The 22,047-nt window shown below is 32.5% G+C and overlaps 2 protein-coding genes across 2 annotated transcripts; one reads left to right on the top strand and one right to left on the bottom strand.

The window, feature by feature from the left end:
* Positions 1 to 1,510: 1,510 nt before the first annotated feature.
* Positions 1,511 to 10,264, bottom strand: LOC145790913 (uncharacterized). The gene is made up of 14 exons (XM_082870020.1): positions 9,786 to 10,264; positions 9,531 to 9,601; positions 9,340 to 9,424; positions 8,146 to 8,261; positions 7,886 to 8,068; positions 7,307 to 7,603; positions 6,225 to 6,477; positions 5,766 to 5,836; positions 5,581 to 5,662; positions 4,378 to 4,493; positions 4,118 to 4,300; positions 3,542 to 3,838; positions 2,462 to 2,539; positions 1,511 to 1,827 (listed from the first exon to the last, which is right to left on the bottom strand). Exons 1-14 carry the CDS (start codon positions 10,129 to 10,131, stop codon positions 1,771 to 1,773), a joined length of 2,235 nt encoding a protein of 744 aa, XP_082726146.1. The 5' UTR covers positions 10,132 to 10,264; the 3' UTR covers positions 1,511 to 1,770.
* Positions 10,265 to 11,913: 1,649 nt separating this feature from the next.
* Positions 11,914 to 15,930, top strand: LOC145791768 (transcriptional activator TAF-1-like). The gene is made up of 4 exons (XM_082872207.1): positions 11,914 to 11,953; positions 15,027 to 15,232; positions 15,602 to 15,679; positions 15,787 to 15,930. The coding sequence occupies exons 1-4, from the start codon at positions 11,914 to 11,916 to the stop codon at positions 15,928 to 15,930; spliced, it is 468 nt and encodes a 155-aa protein (XP_082728333.1).
* The last annotated feature ends 6,117 nt before the right edge of the window (positions 15,931 to 22,047 follow it).

The raw sequence follows: 22,047 nt of genomic DNA, 5'->3' as shown, positions 1-22,047 counted from the left end.
TGTGTTTGGTATAGCTTTTCAATTACAATTTCACCTCTTCACGTGAACAAGGTGTTTGGATGGGCTTTTCAAAAATTAATTTCACCACACATTTCAAAATACATTTCTATTTCACGTTTGGCAGAGCTCATTCCAAAACAAAGTTCCAATGCAAAACTCTTTCCTTTTCATACAGTTTTTGAATTTTTTGAGTCTATGGGACATCCCCTGAACATCCCTCCGAATGTCCAGCCAGTTGAGCACTACAATGGTTTTTTTTTTTTTTGGTAACTCTTTCATACATACATACATACATACATGTGTTTGTGCTATTGTAAACTAATTTTCTGTCGAAAGCGAATAAAAAAATTGAATAAAATTGAATTGTGTGTGGTAAACTGTGTAGATGCTAACAAAATAATATTTTAATTTTTGTTTGACTCTCACATACATAATATTTTTGGCTATTTATTTGAAAATAACAAAACAATAAATAGCAAATAATTCGTGACAGTAATTATTAAAACTATAAAAATATTTTAACTGAAAAATATTTATAAAAAATTCGAACCAAATATACAATCAAAAGTTATTTTAAATCAGTAACTGAATATTTATTTTGAAAAAAAAAATTATTGCCTTTGTAATATTTTCAGTTAAAAAAATCGATTAATATTATTTTCTGTTAATAATTAATTTTTTTTAATTGAATTTTAAAAAGAATTTGTTCATTGTTCAGAATTTTCAATAGAATTTTGAGTAGTATTTTTGGTTATGAGTTATAACAATTTGAATTAAGTTTTAAAAATTCTTTTCAAATTTCATAACCAAATAAATTTTCTTATTTCACATGTCACGTTAAACATTAAAAACTCAATTCAACATTCAACTCAAAACTGAATTCAAAACTCTTTTCAAAACTAATAACTAAACAAATTTTTTACACTCAAATCATAATTATAAAACTTACAAACTCAAAATATAACTCGATTCTCAAATCATATTTAAAAAATTCTACCAAAACCGACCTTTGTTTTTTTGGTACGTTATGCCTACCGGGAAGAAGTGGGACCCTTGATCTTGTAGCGTTGCTTTTCTAGTTTAAAACTTTTTTCCTTTTTCGAATTTTTCATATTACAAAAGGAAAATATATATATATATCTCGCTAAACAATAAATTAGAAAAATTTTAAAAAAAATTAACATAAAAATAAATTAGTTAGCTTTTTCAGTGTCATCCTATTGGATTCCGCAATTTTTTGGTAAATAATTTTTTATTTTATAAAATCTAAAAAAAATTGGTGCATTTAAAATTTTACTTTCTGTTATGAAAAAATAGTTTGTGAAACTTTTTTAACTAGTTACTTTTTTGTGAAAAATTATCACATTACATTACCCTTAAAATGTTGTAAAGCCTTTTGTTAAATAAATTTTTTACTTTTTGACTTTCTTAGTTGAAAAGCAACTTATTTCGTGATTGCAAGGTTTATCACATGAAAAAAAGTAGTTACCAAGCAAAATCACAAATACAATGTGCAAAAACATCTATATCTTGATTTTGAAAATGTAAATGCATACAACTAAAACCACCTTGATGAGATTTTCTATTGAACTCACCAACTTCAATTCAGATTAGTGAACAACTACAAAGTTGCAAAGTGACAAAAGCCACAAAAAGGCACCAAAAGAAGGGAATTTTAGTGGTCTATGTCTTCTTCTATCAACAACCTCTGGTTATATAAACAATTCTCTCATGTAGAGGCAGGCATATATTGAATCTCCTAGACATTCTTCATGCTAAAAGGAGGGCATAAACTTTTCGTACAACTCTCTTGCTCATCAACAAAGCCTGCAAAAGCAATTAAGCCAATGTCGAGAAGCAAATCCAACAAGTATGTCTCCAAAAGTGAAAGTCGTAGAAAAAAAGCAAAAATGCAAAAGCGATGCATTGACTATCTTATAGATTTGCTAGAAATTTTCACCCCCCACTTGGGTTATTTGTTTTGAGAGTGAAAATAGCACAAAATACAAGAGTTTCAAAATGAAAATTTTGGAGATCAAGAAACAACTAGAAACCGATTACCATACAAGTTTGTTAAGCAAAGGTCCATTGAAGAGGTCTAAAGATGTTATTAATGACTATTTTCACCTATTGGTTCTTATGGTATTCTAAGAAAATGGTTCTCTATCCAATACAGATACTCTTTATGCAACTTTTGCGAGTACAAACTAAGCCACTGGATCTTGGATTCATAGGTAGGAAAGGGTTTCAATGGCTAATTGGGTTTATAACTCATCTTAACGGCCATTGCTGTTAGCCTTCATTTAAGTTGCTCCCAAGAGCAATATCAACAGTGTCTTTAAATAAAGACAATATAATGGAACTCCATTTAAATATCATAGAATAGAGTAACCAGGCCCTTAGATACACTGCTGGTGTACATGAAAACACTAAACAAGAAGAGAATGCAATGATGTAGTACCAATTCTTGCCATAAACTTTCCCTCTCTTGAGCATTCAATCTCCTCTCCTCTGTTAGTTTTGAAATGATAACTTCAGCCTGCAAAAGTAAATTCGGAAAAATCATGAGCACTGTTCTTTGAACATATAGCAGTGGAAAGGCAATCATAAACCACTTTCTAAATCCATTAAGTGTATTAAATTTGGAAATTTAACAGAATGTTTCAGTCTTGACCATTCCATTTTATCCTCAACTGGCAGGCATTCTCATCCTATAAAGTGTTCACAGCAGGAAATGAAGCCAAGTGCATAATTGATGCTGAAGCATTTTTAATGTGGTAAATTACACTTTGTGCTTATGTACTTTACCTCAAATCTCATTTAGTACCTGTACTTCTAATTGTGGCAGTCGAAAACTGACTTTTGGTCAAGTTGCAATGTCAAACCTCGGTCAATGGTTGCCAGTAAATTTGACTGGAATTAGACATGTAGCAGCACATGGCCTAATTTGGCAATTTAAATCTCCCAAGTTTTTCTCTTTCATGAAGATTCACTTTATTCACTGATATTTGCTTTGATGGAAACCTTTTTAATTCACGTGACATTCATCTGGCCAGTTTTGATCATTTTCTATACGGAACTTGACAGGAGTATCGATATTGATATTGAAACTTGACTAGAAGCATAAGGTTTTGACTGTCACAATTGGGAGTGCAAGGACCAAAGTGAAATAAATTCGGGGTAAAGTGCAAGGCTGTATGGTATAATATACTCATCTTTATGGAATCTAAAGCCAATCTGTCCACAAAAAAAGGGCAACCAAGTCCACAAGGATCCCACAGTTTATCATATCTTTCACATGGATTGAAAATAAAATATATCTACAAGAAATTAGGTATAGCTTCCATATTAACAAGCTCTCATAAATGTATCCCTCATATAAAAAAAAACAAGAGATGTTGGAGGCATAAAATATCAAACTAGGTATAGCTGCCAGAGAAGTCTCATTAAACCCAGGTACCCTGGCAACTAACCAGCGAACAAGGAAAGCCACATGATTAATACAAGTAGTTGGAAACCAGAAAACCGGGAGAAAACTGACCTCACTTAGTTTTGATTCAAGTCCATTTAGTTTTGACTTCATTTCCGAAACATCTTTAACCAACTTCAGCTCCTCCATATCATTCATTGTTTTATGTTCTACATCTGTTGTTGGCTCATCCACATCCATCCTTGTTTTATGCTCTACATCTGTTGTTGGCTCATCCACTTCCTTCCTTGTTTTATACCCGACATCCATGGAAGGCTCATCCGCATCCTTCCTTGTTTTATACTCTAAATTCTTTGCTGAATTTGCCTCCTCACTATTTTCCACTTTGGACTCCACATCCTCAGTAACCTGACACAAACGAAAAATCAAAATCACAAATATACTATATTTTCAGATACAACACCAAGGGAAAAGAACTTCATAATAATACGACAGATAGCTTGAGTCATATGCTGAATCCCTAACTCAAATCTCTTTCCTAACTGGTCAATTTCCAGAACATAATGAAGCTCCAATGTACCATTAGATTCACATGTACAATTCCCCAAATAGACTTGCATCATGTTGATGTCCACATAAAATGTACATAGATGAGCCTGATATCAAAGTAAAAGGAGAATCTCTTACTGTGTGACGCTGGGTAAGGCTTTCGAATTTCCTCAGCACTTGATCTTTCAGTATTGAAGGTTCATAAGCCAGCACCGGTTTCAATGTTCTATTGATTGGTGAAAGTACCGGAGAATTGGGGGGACTGACAAGGACCACTTTCAGCTTGTTCTCTTCAACGTATCTAACATCATCTTTGGCAAACTGCCAAACTAAACCGTGAGAAACCAGAATAGTAAATCAGGACCAACAACTTTATATACAACTACAAAACAACTTACAATGCTAGGAGTAATATCATCATCACTGGTCCCTGCAGGAACAACTGTGCTCTGAACTAAAAACTGGTCTTTGCATATCATGTCAGGAGGAGCCACCCTTTGTGCTTGCATCTTAACTACATAACACCAAATTTGTCAACCATGAACAACCATAGACAAGGACAGCAAACATTGAGATAGTATGATGAATGTAGTAGATGTGAACACAATATTTGAATGTATCAACATTTTCTAAAATCTGCAATAATATATCAAGTTTATTTCAGATGGCAGTTTAAAGATTGTGTAAATTTAATAATGTGCAAAGAGATTACTTTTGCTGCCTTTCTTTTTTTAATTTTCCTCTTTTTTATCTAAGGACATTTCCCAGTGATGGGAAAATAATGATATACTAATCTGAGTCTATAAATTTATCTATATCCACGAAATTGAAAACTGTCCTTTTACCTTAACCAAAACAAAAAGAATCCAAAAAATTGCCTCCGATAATGCACAAACATTGTAAGAAAAATTGGAGGGCCCGAGAAGCTCGGAAGATCATCTGAATGAGTATTGGTTGGAGCTAGAGGGAAAAAAAGTTAAAGCCATGGCCTTTCCTTCCTTTCCTAACAAAATTCCATAAAAATCCATAAACTTTATAACTTTTTTCATTTGGTCCAATGCTCCCAACACCCCTATCATCAGTCTATTTATCAACTAGCATTCCAACAACAATGATGCCTAATATGATCACCCCAGGATAACCCCCTATGCTTTTAAACTAAAATAGCTTGGCATGCAGCCTTCTATGAAACATCTGCACAATTTTAATTCAGGGTTTGAATTATCACTCCATGACAATAGTCTACATGCATATTCAAGATCATCTGTCCTAAAATAAGAAATCCTAAAATAAAGCACAAACAAATAAATCAATTCCAAAAATATTCCGTCCTTGCCTCAGATAGGTATGAATGACGGATCCCCATCAGTTACTGCTATCCAACTAATTTCAAATACCCTTTACTAAAGTTTTTCAATTCAATTACTAATAAAATGAGAAGTATGCACTCCTTACTCAATTGTTGATACGAATATATATAGGTAACCAATTTGTATGTGTGCTTTAGAAAATGCAGCAAGTATTTATTCATTTTTCTTCTTTTTTCTGAAAAACCTTATGTTACATTAACTTTCACTTACAATAAAAGTTACAAGACGTACCAGTGAATTCACAAGTTGATTTTGGCTTAATAATGGCTCTGTTCGGTCGCACGGAATATTTTTTTGGAGATGTAGCTTTAACCTGCCAAAAAATCCATTGATTATATTTCCACCCACCATTCCATTTAGAAAATGCAATATTTCACTAGTACTACTCATGCGAATAAAACATGATTTGTTTGTACCTTAAACGCAACATGGTTGTTGGACTTATTGAAGAGTCGAACAGAGCACGTTGACTGCTTCTTCAATTCAACTATAAAAGAAAAAAAGGAATAATATTAGGGCATGTTAATCAATTAGTTTGAAATTCGAAACACAACAAAAGCAAATGAAATAATATGTTGAAATAAAACAAATTCGCTCCCAGTAAGAAATTAAACCAATTTGTTTTCATTTTTGGTATCTTGTTAACATGATAAGAAAGTCACGGCAATTTTTTATTTTTATTTTTTTTTCCCAAAATAAAAAAATAATGCATCAACAATGAATTGTACTCTTTATTCAAAAAGATTGCTTTAGATAACCAATTGGTAAGTGAACAAAGAGTATATATAAAATATAATATGTACTAATATTTACAAAATCAAATGTATGGAATTGAGAGACTAGGAAAACAGATGATCGAGATTGATAAGACTCACATATGAACTTGAGTTCACGGGGATGAATTTCTAAAAGCTCTTCGGTAGTTTCTGCCAACTTCCTTTTCAAGTCAGCCACTTGAAGTTCTTCCTTAATGTCATCTGTCACCTTCTGAAACTTATTTTGCAATTTTCCATTTTTACTGCCCTTTTCCTTTGAAGAATAAGCTGAATCCGAGTCCGAGCCGGAGGAAGAAAAAGAAAAAGAATAATCTCTATTCCATTTTTTCCTCAACTGGTAGGCATTCTCATCCTACAAAGTGTTCACAGCAGGAAATGAAGCCAAGTGCATAATTGATGCTGAAGCATTTTTAATGTGGTAAATTACACTTTGCGCTTATGTACTTTACCTCAAATCTCATTTAGTACCTGTACTTCTAATTGTGGCAGTCAAAAAACTGACTTTTGGTCAAGTTGCCATGTCAAACCTCGGTCAATGGTTGCCAGTAAATTTGACTGGAATTAGACATGTAGCAGCACATGGCCTCATTTGGCAATTTAAATCTCCCAAGTTTTTTTTTATGAAGATTCACTTTATTCACTGATATTTGCTTTGATGGAAACTTTTTTAATTCACGTGACATTCATCTGGCCATTTTTGATCATTTTCTATACGGAACTTGACGGAAGTATCGATATTGATATTGAAACTTGACTAGAAATATAAGGTTTTGACTGTCACAATTGGGAGTGCAAGGACCAAAGTGAAATAACTATAGGGGTAAAGTGCAAGGCTGTATGGTATAATATTCTCATCTTTATGGTATCTCAAGCCAATCTGTCCGCATAAAAAGGGCAACCAAGTCCACAAGGATCCCACAGTTTATCATATCTTTCACATGGATTGAAAATAAAATATATCTACAAGAAATTAGGTATAGCTTCCATATTAACAAGCTCTCATAAATGTATCCCTCATATAAAAAAAAACAAGAGATGTTGGAGGCATAAAATATCAAACTAGGTATAGCTGCCAGAGAAGTCTCATTAAACCCAGGTACCCTAGCAACTAACCAGCGAACAAGGAAAGCCACATGATTAATACAAGTAGTTGGAAACCAGAAAACCGGGAGAAAACTGACCTCACTTAGTTTTGATTCAAGTCCATTTAGTTTTGACTTCATTTCCGAAACATCTTTAACCAACTTCAGCTCCTCCATATCATTCATTGTTTTATGTTCTACATCTGTTATTGGCTCATCCACATCCATCCTTGTTTCATGCTCTACATCTGTTGTTGGCTCATCCACTTCCTTCCTTGTTTTATACCCGACATCCATTAAAGGCTCATCCGCATCCTTCCTTGTTTTATACTCTAAATTCTTTGCTGAATTTGCCTCCTCACTATTTTCCACTTTGGACTCCACATCCTCAGTAACCTGACACAAACGAAAAATCAAAATCACAAATATACTATATTTTCAGATACAACACCAAGGGAAAAGAACTTCATTATAATATGACAGATAGCTTGAGTCATATGCTGAATCCCTAACTCAAATCTCTTTCCTAACTGGTCAATTTCCAGAACATAATGAAGCTCCAATGTAACCATTAGATTCACATGTACAATTCCCCGAATAGACTTACATCATGTTGATGTCCACATATAAAATGTACATAGATGAGCCTAATATCAAAGTAAAAGGAGAATCTCTTACTGTGTGACGTTGGGTAAGGCTTTCGTCTTTCCTCAGCACTTGATCTTTCAGTATTGAAGGTTCATAAGCTGGCACCTGTTTCAATGTTCTATTGATTGGTGAAAGTACCGGAGAATTGGGGGGACTGACAAGGACCACTTTCAGCTTGTTCTCTTCAACGTATCTGACATCATCTTTGGCAAACTGCCAAACTAAACCGTGAGAAACCAGAATAGTAAATCAGGACCAACAACTTTATATACAACTACAAAACAACTTACAATGCTAGGAGTAATATCATCATCACTGGTCCCTGCAGGAACAACTGTGCTCTGAACTAAAAACTGGTCTTTGCATATCATGTCAGGAGGAGCCACCCTTTCTGCTTGCATCTTAACTACATAACACCAAATTTGTCAACCATGAACAACCATAGACAAGGACAACAAACATTGAGATAGTATGATGAATGTAGTAGATGTGAACACAATATTTGAATGTATCAACATTTTCTAAAATCTGCAATAATATATCAAGTTTATTTCAGATGGCAGTTTAAAGATTGTGTAAATTTAATAATGTGCAAAGAGATTACTTTTGCTGCCTTTCTTTTCTTAATTTTCCTCTTTTTTATCTAAGGACATCTCCCAGTGATGGGAAAATAATGATATACTAATCTGAGTCTATAAATTTATCTATATCCACGAAAATGAAAACTGTCCTTTTACCTTAACCAAAACAAAAAGAATCCAAAAAATTGCCTCCGATAATGCACAAACATTGAAAGAAAAATTGGAGAGCCCGAGAAGCTCGGAAAATCATCTGAATGAGTATTGGTTGGAGCTAGAGGGACAAAAAGTTAAAGCCATGGCCTTTCCTTCCTTTCCTAACAAAATTCCATAAAAATCCATAAACTTTATAACTTTTTTCATTTGGTCCAATGCTCCCAACACCCCTATCATCAGTCTATTTATCAACTAGCATTCCAACAACAATGATGCCTAATATGATCACCCCAGGATAACCCCCTATGCTTTTAAACTAAAATAGCTTGGCATGCGGCCTTCTATGAAACATCTGCACAATTTTAATTCAGGGTTTGAATTATCACTCCATGACAATAGTCTATATGCATATTCAAGATCATCTGTCCTAAAATAAGAAATCCTAAAATAAAGCACAAATAAATAAATCAATTCCAAAAACATTCCGTCCTTGCCTCACATAGGTATGAATGACGGATCCCCATCAGTTACTGCTATCCAACTAATTTCAAATACCCTTTAATAAAGTTTTTTCAATTCAATTACTAATAAAATGAGAAGTATGCACTCCTTACTCAATTGTTGATACCAATATATATAGGTAACCAATTTGTATGTGTGCTTTAGAAAATACAGCAAGTATTTCTTCTTTTTTTTGAAAAACCTTATGATACATTAACTTTCACTTACAATAAAAGTTACAAGACATACCGGTGAATTCACAAGTTGATTTTGGCTTAATAATGCCTATGTTCGGTCGCACGAAATATTTTTTTTTTGGAGCTGTAGTTTTAACCTGCCAAAAAATCCATTGATTATATTTCCACCCACCATTCCATTTAGAAAATGCAGCAATATTTCACTAGTACTACTCATGCGAATAAAACATGATTTGTTTGTACCTTAAACGCAACATGGTTGTTGGACTTATTGAAGAGTCGAACAGAGCACGTTGACTGCTTCTTCAATTCAACTATAAAAGAACAAAATGAATAATATTAGGGCATGTTATTCAAAAAGATTGCTTTAGATAACCAATTGTTAAGTGAACAAAGAGTATATATAAAATAAAATGTAATATGTACTAATATTAACAAAATCAAATGTATGGAATTGAGAGACTAGGAAAACAGATGATCGAGATTGATAAGACTCACATATGAACTTGAGTTCACGGGGATGAATTTCTAAAAGCTCTTCAGTAGTTTCTGTCAACTTCCTTTTCAAGTCAGCCACTTGAAGTTCTTCCTTAATGTCATCTGTCACCTTCTGAAACTCATTTTGCAATTTTCCATTTTTACTGCCCTTTTCCTTTGAAGAATAAGCTGAATCCGAGTCCGAGCCGGAGGAAGAAAAAGAAAAAGAATAATCTCTATTCCCATCTTTTTCATCCTCAACTAATGTCTTCTCCACCGACTTCCCGCCGCAGCTGCCAAAAATCGATCGCAGAAACCGGGAAAACTTTGAGGGTTTTTTAGTAATGGATTGTGGTTGCTGATCCATTGTAATTCTTGGTTGGGAAAAAAGACAGAAGAGAGTTGTAGAGATTGCGGTAGAGATGTAGAGATGTAGTGAGTGGCTTTTATCGTGAGAGGGAGTTCATTTTTTTCCATATTCTTGTTTTGGTAGTTTCTTTTTTTCATATAAAATTGGGGCACAAATGGGAAGTATTCACATTTCCATTCCACGTTTCCTTAACTCTCTCTCTCTCTCTCTCTCTCTCAGTGTGTGTGTGTACGCGTGTGTGTGGGAGATGAAATATTTCATGATCAATATTTCTTAAATTGCAAAGTAAGTTGAGTAGTTAATATATATATATATATATATATATATATATATATATTTTTTTTTGAAAGTAATGGGAGATGAAAATTTCGTTCTAATCCTCCTATTGTATTATTGTATTGAAAATAAATTTCTTTTTGTCGATCGAAATTTTTTTAAATTGAATTTTTCTCTATTAAAATATTGAGGGAACTTAACTAATATGAAAATATTGTATGCCTTTTATCTTATAAAATCTTAATATCAGATACCTTAAAAAAATTTTATTTTTTAATAGTTGAGGTTCCTCAATATTTTTACAGAGAAAAAATTTGATACAGAGAAATTTTTCTGATTTCACAAAAAAATTTCATCAACAAACCTTAACTAATAAAAACAACATGTTGAACCTCTCTTATTATCAGGGTCGGCCCTGAGATTTAGGGGCTTAAAGCGAATTTTGAAAATGGGAGCCCCTCTTATATTAAAAAAAAAATTTATGGATAAAATGATAAGTTATAACTTTTTTATTTATTTGTAACCACAAAAAATTTACTTGTACATATAATCATTAAAATTATAAACAAAACAATTTAATGAAACAAAATTAAGACAAAAAAATTAAGAAAAAATTATTCAATTAAAACTGATAAAGACCTAGGTAAAAAAATTTGAACAAAATTATTTATTCCACTAAAATCTAATAGATAAAGAAGGTAAAAAAAATTTTGGGCCCATATATTATATGTATTATTTTTCTTAGGCCCAAACATTTTTTTTATATATATATTTTTTCATTTTAATAAATATGGGCCAAACTACACTTATAAAAAAATATAGGCCAAACTACACTTATAAATAAATATGGACTAAACCATATATGGACCCAATAAAATATTTTGAGACCCTTTAAATTGATCCAAAAATCCAAAAAAAAAAAAAAACATTGAGCCTATAATATTTTATCAAATTTGGAGGCCCTATTTTTAGGTCAAAATTTTGAGGCCCAAGGCTCAGGCCTTACTGGCCTTAGGCTAGAGCCGGCCCTGCTTATTACCCAAAATTAGAGAGAGATATTTCACTAATTCTCCTTTTCTAAAAACCAAAAATATTGCCCTAGTTTTATAAAGACAAATATAATAAAATTATTTGATTACAATTGTGAAATCAATTTTTTTATTTTTTTTTATTTTTTTTATAACTAATCTTACCATAAAATTATATAAAATAAACCATTCAAATCGTAAGTTGTGAATTTAAGTCCCGTGTAAGACGTTGGGAGTGATTCCATTTTCCTTTCTCCTTAGATATAGGCCATACGGTTAAAAAGGGTAATAAAATCCCCATATTCTTTCCCTTAAATACATGCTAGGGTAAATTCTTTATAATAAAAAAATGGTAATCAAATCCCCTTATTATTTCCCCATCAATATAGGTTAGGATAAGTTCATAAAAATATAATAAAAAATAAATAAATAATGGGACAACGTCCACCTAGGGTAAATTCTTTATAATAAAAAAATGGTAATCAAATCCCCTTATTCTTTCCCCATAAATATAGGTTAGTATAAGTTCATAAAAATATATAATAATAAATAAATAAATAATGGCACAACATCCACAAAGTGGACCCAAAACTTCGATGACAAGGTGTGCACATCGACATTGTGTATTCTGCGTTAGCATCATTTTAAATGAGTAAAGACCCTTTAGAGTGATTTTTTCTTAAAATTTCTTAGAGTGCTATATTGTGTGGTTGAGATTTACTGACAAGTCACATCAATTTTTCTGATGTGACTTGCCAGTAAATCTCAACCACACAATGTAGCACTTTAGGAAACTTTAGGGAAATTTCACTCTAGAGGATCCTTGGTGATTTTAAATAGCATTCAAAGCTACACCAAATGCAACCTATCACCTCGACCCACTCATATATAGAACTTGTTTAGGAAGATATTAAAAAAAAAAAAAATTCAATTTACTAATTTATCGACTTATTTGAATTATATCACCTCTTTATTTATTTATTTATTTTTTTCTATATTTTTTTAGAAAGTCAAAAAATCAAAAAAAATGTCGCTTTTCAAAATAGGCTAGAAATTAAATGTCTGATCCAATAAATTTAAAAATCTTTCCAAAAAATTTAAGGACTTTAAAATTCTTACATTATTCTTATCAGCCTATTGATTTTAGATTGTATGCTAATTTTTTAAAATTTGAAGAACTTTTATACATTCATCAATTTTTTTAAAAAAAAATTAGTACGCTATTAAGGGTTACCACCAATGCCTTTAAAATAAGACTAACAACAAATATACTTGCCGATAATAATAAAAAATAAAAAAATAAAAAACTATGCTTAACAAAGAAAAAGGTTAATAATTAATAAAAATTCCATTATTTTGACCAATTGAATTTAATAATTTAAGGGTAAAACACCAATAAATCTCAAAATATGATCTTGTAAATGGTTTAGTCCTCTTTTTTTTTTTTTTTTTTATGAACCCAAAAGTCCTATTAAAGTGGAAATTGCACAAAATGGTAGTCATTTATATTGGTTTTAAATTGTTGAATTGAAACTTGAATCATGCATGCATGTACACATTGGTGAGTTTTGAGGTTGTTTTCATGGAAATTCTTACATGCTGTCTACACTCTTGTCGTAGCTCATGAATTCATCTTGTTTTTGGAAGTTTAGACTCATTTGATCTTGTATTAGAAGCTTTGAATTCAGATGAAAACATGCATATCATATGTTCATCATGTTCTTGAAGTTATTGTTGAAATTGTGTTCAATTGACTCATCCTTGGGCTTTGATTTTATAAATTGATCTTCAAAACATGTTATATTATGGGTTTAAAGTGTTTTCCCAGAAAATGGGCCCAAGAGGTTGAGTTTTGAGGTGTTGAATGCTTGGTTTGAGCTTTGAAGGCAAATCTGGAAATTTCGAAATTTGGCTTCCTCGCTCGAGCGAAGGATTCCACGCTCGAGCGATCATCGTTTGTTCAGAGCTCCGCTCGAGCGAAGGAATGATGGCTCGAACATAAATTGCAAGCTCTCAGGTTTTTGGTGCACACAGACGCACGCTCGAGCGAGGGAACCTACGCTCGAGTGAGGACTGTGTCTCACGCTCGAGCGAGCGTCGAGCGGGCATCGAGCGGAAATTTTCAACATCTAGCACTTTTTGCATTTTACAGACCGCTCGAGCGAGGAAGTCCACGCTCGAGCGACCCCACTGTTTTGACAAGCTCGCTCGAGCGAAGAAAGCCACGCTCGAGCGAGACCCCTGTTTTCTGAAAATTTTGAAAAGTGTTTTAAAGTACATCTTTGCATCCTCATTTCATCCTAGGCTTTCCTAGGCCTAGTTTAAGGCATCTTAATGAGGATATTGATGTAGGACCACACCGAGTTATGTTAATGGGCTAGTTTGTCTATCCCAAGTGTGTAACTTAGTGTGTGTTCATTCTGTAACTGTGTAGGGTTGGCATCCGAGGACGCTCATTAGCTGCTTATAGCCCAGTGCTCTGTGAGTAACAATAATGTAAAGATATGTTCAATTATGAATATTTTCTGAATGATCAACTGTTCTGTTTACTGAAGCGTTATTGTTTAATGAATGAATGTTTGTCCTATTTGTAAACTGTATTCGTGGCATCCATAGCAATTTACTATTACTGTACTGTTACTGCTACTGTTACAGAGATCTCTGTCGATTCTCATGTTTGGAACCATTACTGTTTACTGTTATGATGGCCATCGACTGACTGTTCGGTTTGTTAAGACCTACTGTACTGTTTTGCTATTGGATGTACCACATATAACTGCTATGATTTCTAAATGACTGATATGACTGTTTAATGACTGAAAGGAAATTTATTCTTAACCTCTTTACACAGTTGTTATTCACTGGACTTTAGCTCACGGTTTATATTTATATGTAGGTGTTTAGGCACCGGATCAATGCTAGGAGCGTCGGGGTAACTCCCTTTTTGTCAAGCCAACCATTGTGCCTCATCTCGAGATTCCAAGTCTGACCGAGCCAAGGCTGCTTTAGGGTGTCTCAGTTTCACCCTTCCGTCTCTGTTTTGTAATACTGTTTAAGACTTGTACTGTACTCTGAATGTTTGTACATATGGTGTATATATGTTTTGCTTATGAATGTGAATATATTTGAAAAAGTCTTTTTGCATACAGATTATCACAGCTCATTGGACATCTTTTATTACTGTTTTGGCTTCCGCCAGCCCCTGTACTCTGTATTACTGTTTTTACTGTCAAGCAGGCCTTCGGTAATCACGGATTACTGGCCGGTTACGGTGCTAAACCCATAGGAGCGGGTTTGGGTCGTGACAAATAGGCAAACTATCCACTGGTACGATTAAGTCCTTGAATATATTTTATTCTGATAATAATATGGAATGCACCTTGGACTGCACAACCAATTGGTCTTGAAAGAAGATGGTGCCTTTAGGGGCCGGCCTTCTGGAATAAAAATCTTGGGCTTATGTTGCCTTTATATTGGTGTTGGCACATAATAATGGAATAGGAGCCTTGTTTACACTCCAAGATAGTAGAGAAGTTGTCTAATTGTGTCTCCAAACTTATTGTTTGCTATTTATTTTTTCTTAAACAGACAACAAAGTAAAAGTCCATAAACAGGCCAGGTCTGTACTTGAAGAGGATGCCAATGTAACTTCCAGGAGAGTTTCGGGGATTGATGTGGCTCTTGAAAATGTTACAGGAAAACCAGTAGACTCTCCCAATTGGAAAACAGAAAATAGAGCAACTTGTGTTGCTTCTACTGCTGCTGCAGGGTTGCCTTATGAAGACTGGAAAAAAGTAGGATGGTATATTTCATCTGTAGTTAATACCACTTGTCATGCTTTGAACTAACGTGTTTCAGGTTGTCCATAGATGCAAGAAACATTTCTTTTCTTGCCTTCTCTTAAAATAGTTCTACATTGCATGAACCACAGGAGTGGTAAGGGAACACAGAAAATTTTGAGTTCAATAGCCAAAATTAGCTGAGAGATTGCCTATATTAAGACCTAGTTAATAGTGCAGCTTTCTAAAGCCATGTTTATAACATTGTAAAGATATTTGAGGGGACTTTGAGTTCGAACATTTCCATATAGAACAGCTTGCAGAGTATAGCAGAGGTGCAATATTATTTTCAAACTCTTATTTGCTTTGTGTCCATTTCTTCAGGATGAACGGCAATTGAAACGAGAGAAGAGGAAACACACTAACAGACAATCTGCTAGGAGGTCTAGGTTAAGAAAACATGTATATAGAATTTAAGTTATAATTTCTTTTATTCTTTTAGTTTTCACCTTTGTAACTCAGCTTCCCAATTGAATTTGTTATTAGTTCAATCTGCTTTTTCTTTTCAGGTTGAAATTGAGGAACTGATGAAAAGATATGAAACCATGAAAGTGGAAAACATAACCCTTAAATTTAAAATGAAACAAGTAATGGAAGATTCAGAGAAACTTAGGGTTGAGAATGCTGCATTGATGGTACTTTCTATCTTGTAGAATTCTTTTTTATTTCTTAGTTTTGGCTGCTTCTTTTTTCTTTTTTTGGTTTTATTTGGAAAGCCTTTGTTTAAGACAGTTCAGTAACACTTGTGTTTCTCAAACTTTAACCAAAGGTGTCATGAGCTGTTTACCTGGAGGATGGTATTTTTTAATGCTAGGATTTGCAGGACACCTAACTAGTTATTGTGAGACACGAAAATTAGAGAACAACAATAAACAATAATCATAAATTACATGCACACAAGATTTACGTGGTTCACCATAGGGCTACGTCAACAATCACTGCTATTTCACTATGGTCAGAAAGAGTTACAAAACAAGATACAAAGATAGTCACCCCCCTAAACTACATTTAGGTAGTATTAGGTTTACAAGTCGCTTGAGGAAATATTAAAAATACCCTTACTATGCAGTTGAGTTGAGTGATTAGATACTAATTAGGATCCACACTACCCAACACTTAACTCTTCACAAAGCTCACTATTGATGGGTAATGTCTCGCCAGCTCTCAAATGAGTGAAGTGGGGCAGAGAGGTTGTAGAGGTTGGAGTTTATGTGAGTTCGATCTTGCAGGAGAATTTGAATGGCTCAGAAGTTCCATATCCGGAGAGACAATTTTAGATAATATTGAATCAGATTTAGCTTAGCCTCACTGTAGCGGGGATGGATTTTGCTAAAAGACTCAAATTCTGTCAAGGAAAACAAAAGGAATGTGAGACCCTTAAGAACTCTGTTCTGAGATGAAGCTGCAAATATTTGGATCAAGGGCCTATGCTGTTGCCACAAGCTAATTCATATATTTTCTCTTGTAATTTTTGACAACTAGCTTGAAAGCCCCCAATTCACTTGTATGATATGTTTAGTTGGTGACACAGGCACATAGGTAGGAATGGCGATTAAATTACTTCCAAAAGATCTCTTGAGTTGCATTTTCTAAGTTTTTAATTAATCATGGTGTGGTTAGTTCTTGACTACAACTATCCCCGTAGTGTTGTGGGGATTTGAACAGTTACTTCTGACAACAGATTGAAAGAATGCACATTTCATTAGCTTAACTTCAAAATTAGAGAAATTTATTTATTTTCATCATCTGTTTATTTTATTGGAGTTTCTTGTAAATGCTTACTGTTACTGAAATTTGTAGAAATTTGTGCTTTAAAAAAAAATCATTGCCAACGAGCGAAACTTGGTAATAAATATCATTCTATGCATGATATCTGCTTAGGATTCAAACTATCTATGCAGGGTTTGAGCTCAATGTGCTTACAAGATTTGTAAATAATTTGAATGTTTATGTAAATGAAAATCAGTTATATTTTACTTTCTTTGTAGACTCAATGTCATTTCTCATAGCTTTGGGGTTCTTTCTTATTTTGCTTTGACATTTAAATTATTACTCAAAGAATTGGCAAAAGTGCCAAAATTGCCCCTTAATTAGATTTTTTAATTATTATATAAGGGCAATTTTGGTAATTTACATAAAATTGTCTAGGAAATAATTAGAGGTGCCATACAATAGTCACCGAAAATGCAACCCTCTTATATTTTTTGAGTAATTATTTTATTTTTTCAAAACATGTGTTTATAATGAATAAATAATAAAATATTTTTAAGGGAACACGATCTTGTAATATTTTAGACTCGTGATAATTTTTGGTTTACCAAATCTTGAGAAAAAGTTTGAAATTGGCAGCTTATAATCGAGGTCCTATTGTATTTGAGAGATTAGTCTCCATTATAAAATTGTGGGATCTAGAACTCAAGGCTCAATTGATGGTAAAAGAACTTTTAATTGGCAAAAACAAAAGAGAGCAAGTATACCATGAGATTGACCTCATAATACTTCTTATGAGCTCGCCCTTGATTGCACCACATCACTATCATTTACGGGTGTGCACTAGTTGATTCAGCTTGTTTATTTTAATTTATTTAAAAAAAATCAGGATGATAAATTTATTAAGAAATTTTCTTTCAAATACTTTTATTTCAATTATTTCATGACATATTCTTGTATTCTAATAAGTCTTATTATTTGGACATTTGATCTACCAAATCTTATTTATCATATTTAAGGTATTTTATAAATAATTTTACCCTTTTAAATATTTTTTTAAACCTTAGCAACATGGTGTGTAGTATTTTGGACTATTTTGTATTTTTTGTATATTTTTCTTTAGAAATTTAGAATTGTCGTACATATTTTTTTTAATGAAATTTATATTTTTCAAACCTAATTAACGAAATCTATCAACTAAAATCTCAATTGAATATATAATTTTATAAAATAAATAAATAAATAAATTTTACAGTGTGAATGCTTATATTGACAATATGAATGTTCATATTATGAAACATTTACACTGTCATTGTGAACATTAATTGGTGTTTCATCCTATCATTATTAGGGATATTGTGGTAATTATGTCACTCGTAAAATTTATTAAAATATAAGAAAATAATTTAAATTAAATGAAACATAAGAAGATGAAAATGAACTTTTTAATAAATGCCCCATTGATATTTAATTTTATATGAAATTATAAATATTATATATTAGTTTAATTATATCTATATAATTTACTTAATTTTATTTGGATAAATTACAAATTCACCCCCTGAGGCTTACTTAAAATATGAATTGCTCCTTGTGATTTGAAAAATTACAAATACCTCCCTGTTATAATTTTTTATTTAACAAAATTAACTGAAAAAATAAAATTTCTAACTGTTCTCCTATATAATAATAAAATTATCTGAATTATTAATTGAAATAAAATTTTAACATCATTAAGAATTGTTAATTAACTTGATGATATATTAATAAAATGACTTATTTGTTATGAAATTTAAAAAAAAAAAAAACTTTAAGAGCATATTGTAATTTTTAAAATTACAGGTATAATTTGTAATTTAAATAAACTTCAAGGAATATATTTATAATTTACCTATTTTATTTTTATAATATATATTTTTTATTATGGAATTTGTTGAAGGATGGGATTATAGAGATTTTTAGACTTGTAGCCTAGCCAATCTAGACTTACTCAAGATATTTTTGTATTTTTACACTTTGGAAACTCTTGAAAAAGTCACATCTTTTTTTTTAAATTTTTTTTTTTTTGTTTTTAGTGGCTTTTCTCAAAATTTTATATATATATATATATATATATATATTTCTATTTGTCTTGTGTAGATGAATTTAAAAAGTTAAAAAAAAATGAAAAAAGCTAAGACAAGCCCAAAAAAAGACTACTATTTTTGGGCTTTTTTTTTTTTGAATTCTTTTAAAAAAATTAATTTTTTAATTTGTCTCGTCAAACTAAATCTAGAAATTTAAATTTTTTAATTTGTTAATAAAGTCACTGAAGATAAAAATAAGTATATATAAAAAATTAAAAAACTAGTAAATAAGTAAAGGTCTGTTACCCACCCAAAAAAAAAAGAAAAGGTCTGTTTGGAAAGTTTCAAATTAATATACTTTTTGACTTTTTACGAAAATATTTAAAATGTAGGTTGGGGTTAAAATGATATGATAGAGAAATAACACATGTCAAACAATACTTAAATCTTAAATATCCACTTAAACTTAGTCCACACCCAATCCAAATTTAACCCAACTCAATGTTTGTTCAGCATTACTACTATCGGCCTTGGATCAGAACCATTTGGGTCAAATAAAAAAGAATGTTGATATTTGACGGCTCTCATTTAATAATATTTGTGGGGGTAATTTATATATAAATTGGGCCGAGCTAGGTAATGGGCCATTCTGAGGGCCACGGTGAGAAGGGCTGGGTAAAAGGGCCTTGTAATTAGTCCGGTCCGAAGAAACTTGGTGGTTAGCTCGGTCGCCACGGTTGGCGCGGTAACAGTTAGCTCGGTCATACTATGTTGGGCCGAAGTATGTTGAGCTTTCCTCAGAACCTTGCTATTGGTTAGCTCGGTCCAAGCTCATTGTGGATAGCACGGTTTCGGACAACCCAGTTGGAATGTCAGCCGAGGTACACGCGCAGTGAAAGGAAGAACCGAGTTAGTTGGAGCTTGGTCTAGTCTGCGGCTTTAGCGTGGCCATGTTATCTCGGTCGTATTGACATCCAACCGTAGTAAAACCATCTTACTTGGTTTAAGCAGTGAGGGGGGTGTTGAGAGATAAGCATTATCTTTCAAAAATGTGATTCCTAGGAGGACTCTACATGAAGGAGTAAGAATCCTACTAGGATTGTGCCACACGAAACCTATAAAAGCTCATAACATCACCTATGGAGAGGTAACACAACTTTGATTCCTGAATACACAAAACTTTTTGTCTATTTGTCTATTTTGTTAACTTAGGCATCGGAGAGGTATCCGGCACACACCCGCCGGCTAGCTCACGTTTGTGTTTTCAGGGAGTAAAGCGACGTCGTACGGAGGAGCACAGAATTGATCAACAGGATTATACGATAAGGTTTATTTCTTTCCCGTACTCAATGTTTGTTCAGCATTACTACTATCAGCCTTGGATCAGAACCATTTGGGTCAAATAAAAAAGAATGTTGATATTTGACGACTCTCATTTAATAATATTCAATCAAATTTTAAAGGTTAAAATTTTACCATAGAATATAATGCCTCGTTTGATATGAGTATGGTGTGCCTTGTTCGAGGACAAATTATTTAATATTTTTAGAGTATCACGTATTTATATTTTCTAATCAATTATCATTTAATATATTTTTTTATACTTCTTAATCACTCAACATGATACCCCATCTATCCACTTTTTTCACTAATCATAATATTATGAAATATCATGTGTCTGTATTCTGAAATTACTAAATAATTATCCTTGTTCGAGATCATACAAAGCTATAAAGCCAACTTTGTTCCCAATAAAAAAACAAATTAATTAAATATTGAAATATTTAATAATTTTGAATCAAATCCTGGATCAAATTATCAAAAAACTCACATGAGAGAATATTAAAATTCTCAATAGTTTAATTAGGGTCTCTATCTCTTTTGAATATATTAATACAACTAACAAGATACTTTACATTTGTTTACAGTCATAATCGAAAAAGTTAGGAGGTAAGGTAAGATTTTTTTTGACTGCAGAATATATATATATATATATATTGAGATTAAGGCATCTTTTGAAAAATTAGTTAAAAGTTATTTTATCTCTATTTTTTTGGAAAAAAACATGTAAAAAAAAGAAGAAATAATGTGACCAAGAGTAAGTTACTTTTAACCAAGTTTCCAAATTATTAAAAGCCAAAATTTCACGTCTAACCAAGTCCTCAAATTAAGTCTAAGTGTGGATAGAATTGGATAGAGAAAATATTATTGGAACAAAAGTTGAGAAGTACATATTTGTACACCACCAATCCGCTCACTTCACATTATGACTATTATTGTTTTATCATTTTGTCCTTTGAGCAAATTATCATCTAGGATAAAAGTACACCTTTCGCTTTCTTTCTTTTTTTTGTGTGGATAATTGGATATCTAGACACATTTCTCTTTCCACCGTTGATCTCAAATATCGTGACCTCCCTCTTTAGTCACTTACCATTGTTAATCGCCAACCATCATGATAAACCCCATCATCATCTAGAAAAAAAAAGAAGGGATTAGTGAAGGTGAAGGGCTAGGTTTTCATATTTCAGGGGGGAGGTGGGGCACAATAGAGATGAGGTTGGAGAAGGAGCAATTGCAAAAAAAAAAAAGAGTGGTGTATGTAAGGACGTTGGGAAGAGAAAGGATTGGACTAGGGTTAGAAGGCACTTGGAAATGAGAAGATTGTGACGCCCCAATTCTACACTATAGGTTGCAGTCAAACGAAAGTCACTAGTGAGTCCTATGGTCAATAACCAAGTAAGATCCCAGATTGCCGGAGGAGTCAAAATAGCCTCCATTCTAAGTCCAGCTTTCTTAGGCAGGGCACTACCTTTTTGACAGATCTTACAAGGCATTGACACAAGGTCTCATAAGTAACGATAAGGTACATACATAGGATATAAATACATACTAACCACAATATACTTGATTAAAAAGATTGTTCCATTACATTACATCTCAAAAAGAAAGTTTTTAAACCTCACATGAGACTTACAAAAATATCAAAAAGAA

This window comes from Camellia sinensis, chromosome 5, assembly GCF_055761805.1.
Source record: "Camellia sinensis isolate YWXY chromosome 5, ASM5576180v1, whole genome shotgun sequence".
Taxonomy (NCBI): domain Eukaryota; kingdom Viridiplantae; phylum Streptophyta; class Magnoliopsida; order Ericales; family Theaceae; genus Camellia; species Camellia sinensis.
Note: the sequence above shows the minus strand (reverse complement) of the source record. Positions and strands in the feature narration are given on the sequence as shown.

Excerpts from the sequence above, each read along its gene's own strand:
- LOC145790913 (XM_082870020.1), bottom strand. The coding sequence starts at position 10,131 with ATGGATCAGCAACCACAATCCATTACTAAAAAACCCTCAAAGTTTTCC. Across the intron at positions 5,837-6,224 it reads CCGTGAACTCAAGTTCATAT|TTGAATTGAAGAAGCAGTCA; the intron begins GTGAGTCTTATC and ends TTTCTTTTATAG. Across the intron at positions 2,540-3,541 it reads TTGAATCAAAACTAAGTGAG|GCTGAAGTTATCATTTCAAA; the intron begins GTCAGTTTTCTC and ends TTACTTTTGCAG.
- LOC145791768 (XM_082872207.1), top strand. The coding sequence starts at position 11,914 with ATGGTAATCAAATCCCCTTATTCTTTCCCCATAAATATAG. Across the intron at positions 11,954-15,026 it reads TTCTTTCCCCATAAATATAG|ACAACAAAGTAAAAGTCCAT; the intron begins GTTAGTATAAGT and ends TTTCTTAAACAG. Across the intron at positions 15,233-15,601 it reads CTTATGAAGACTGGAAAAAA|GATGAACGGCAATTGAAACG; the intron begins GTAGGATGGTAT and ends CCATTTCTTCAG.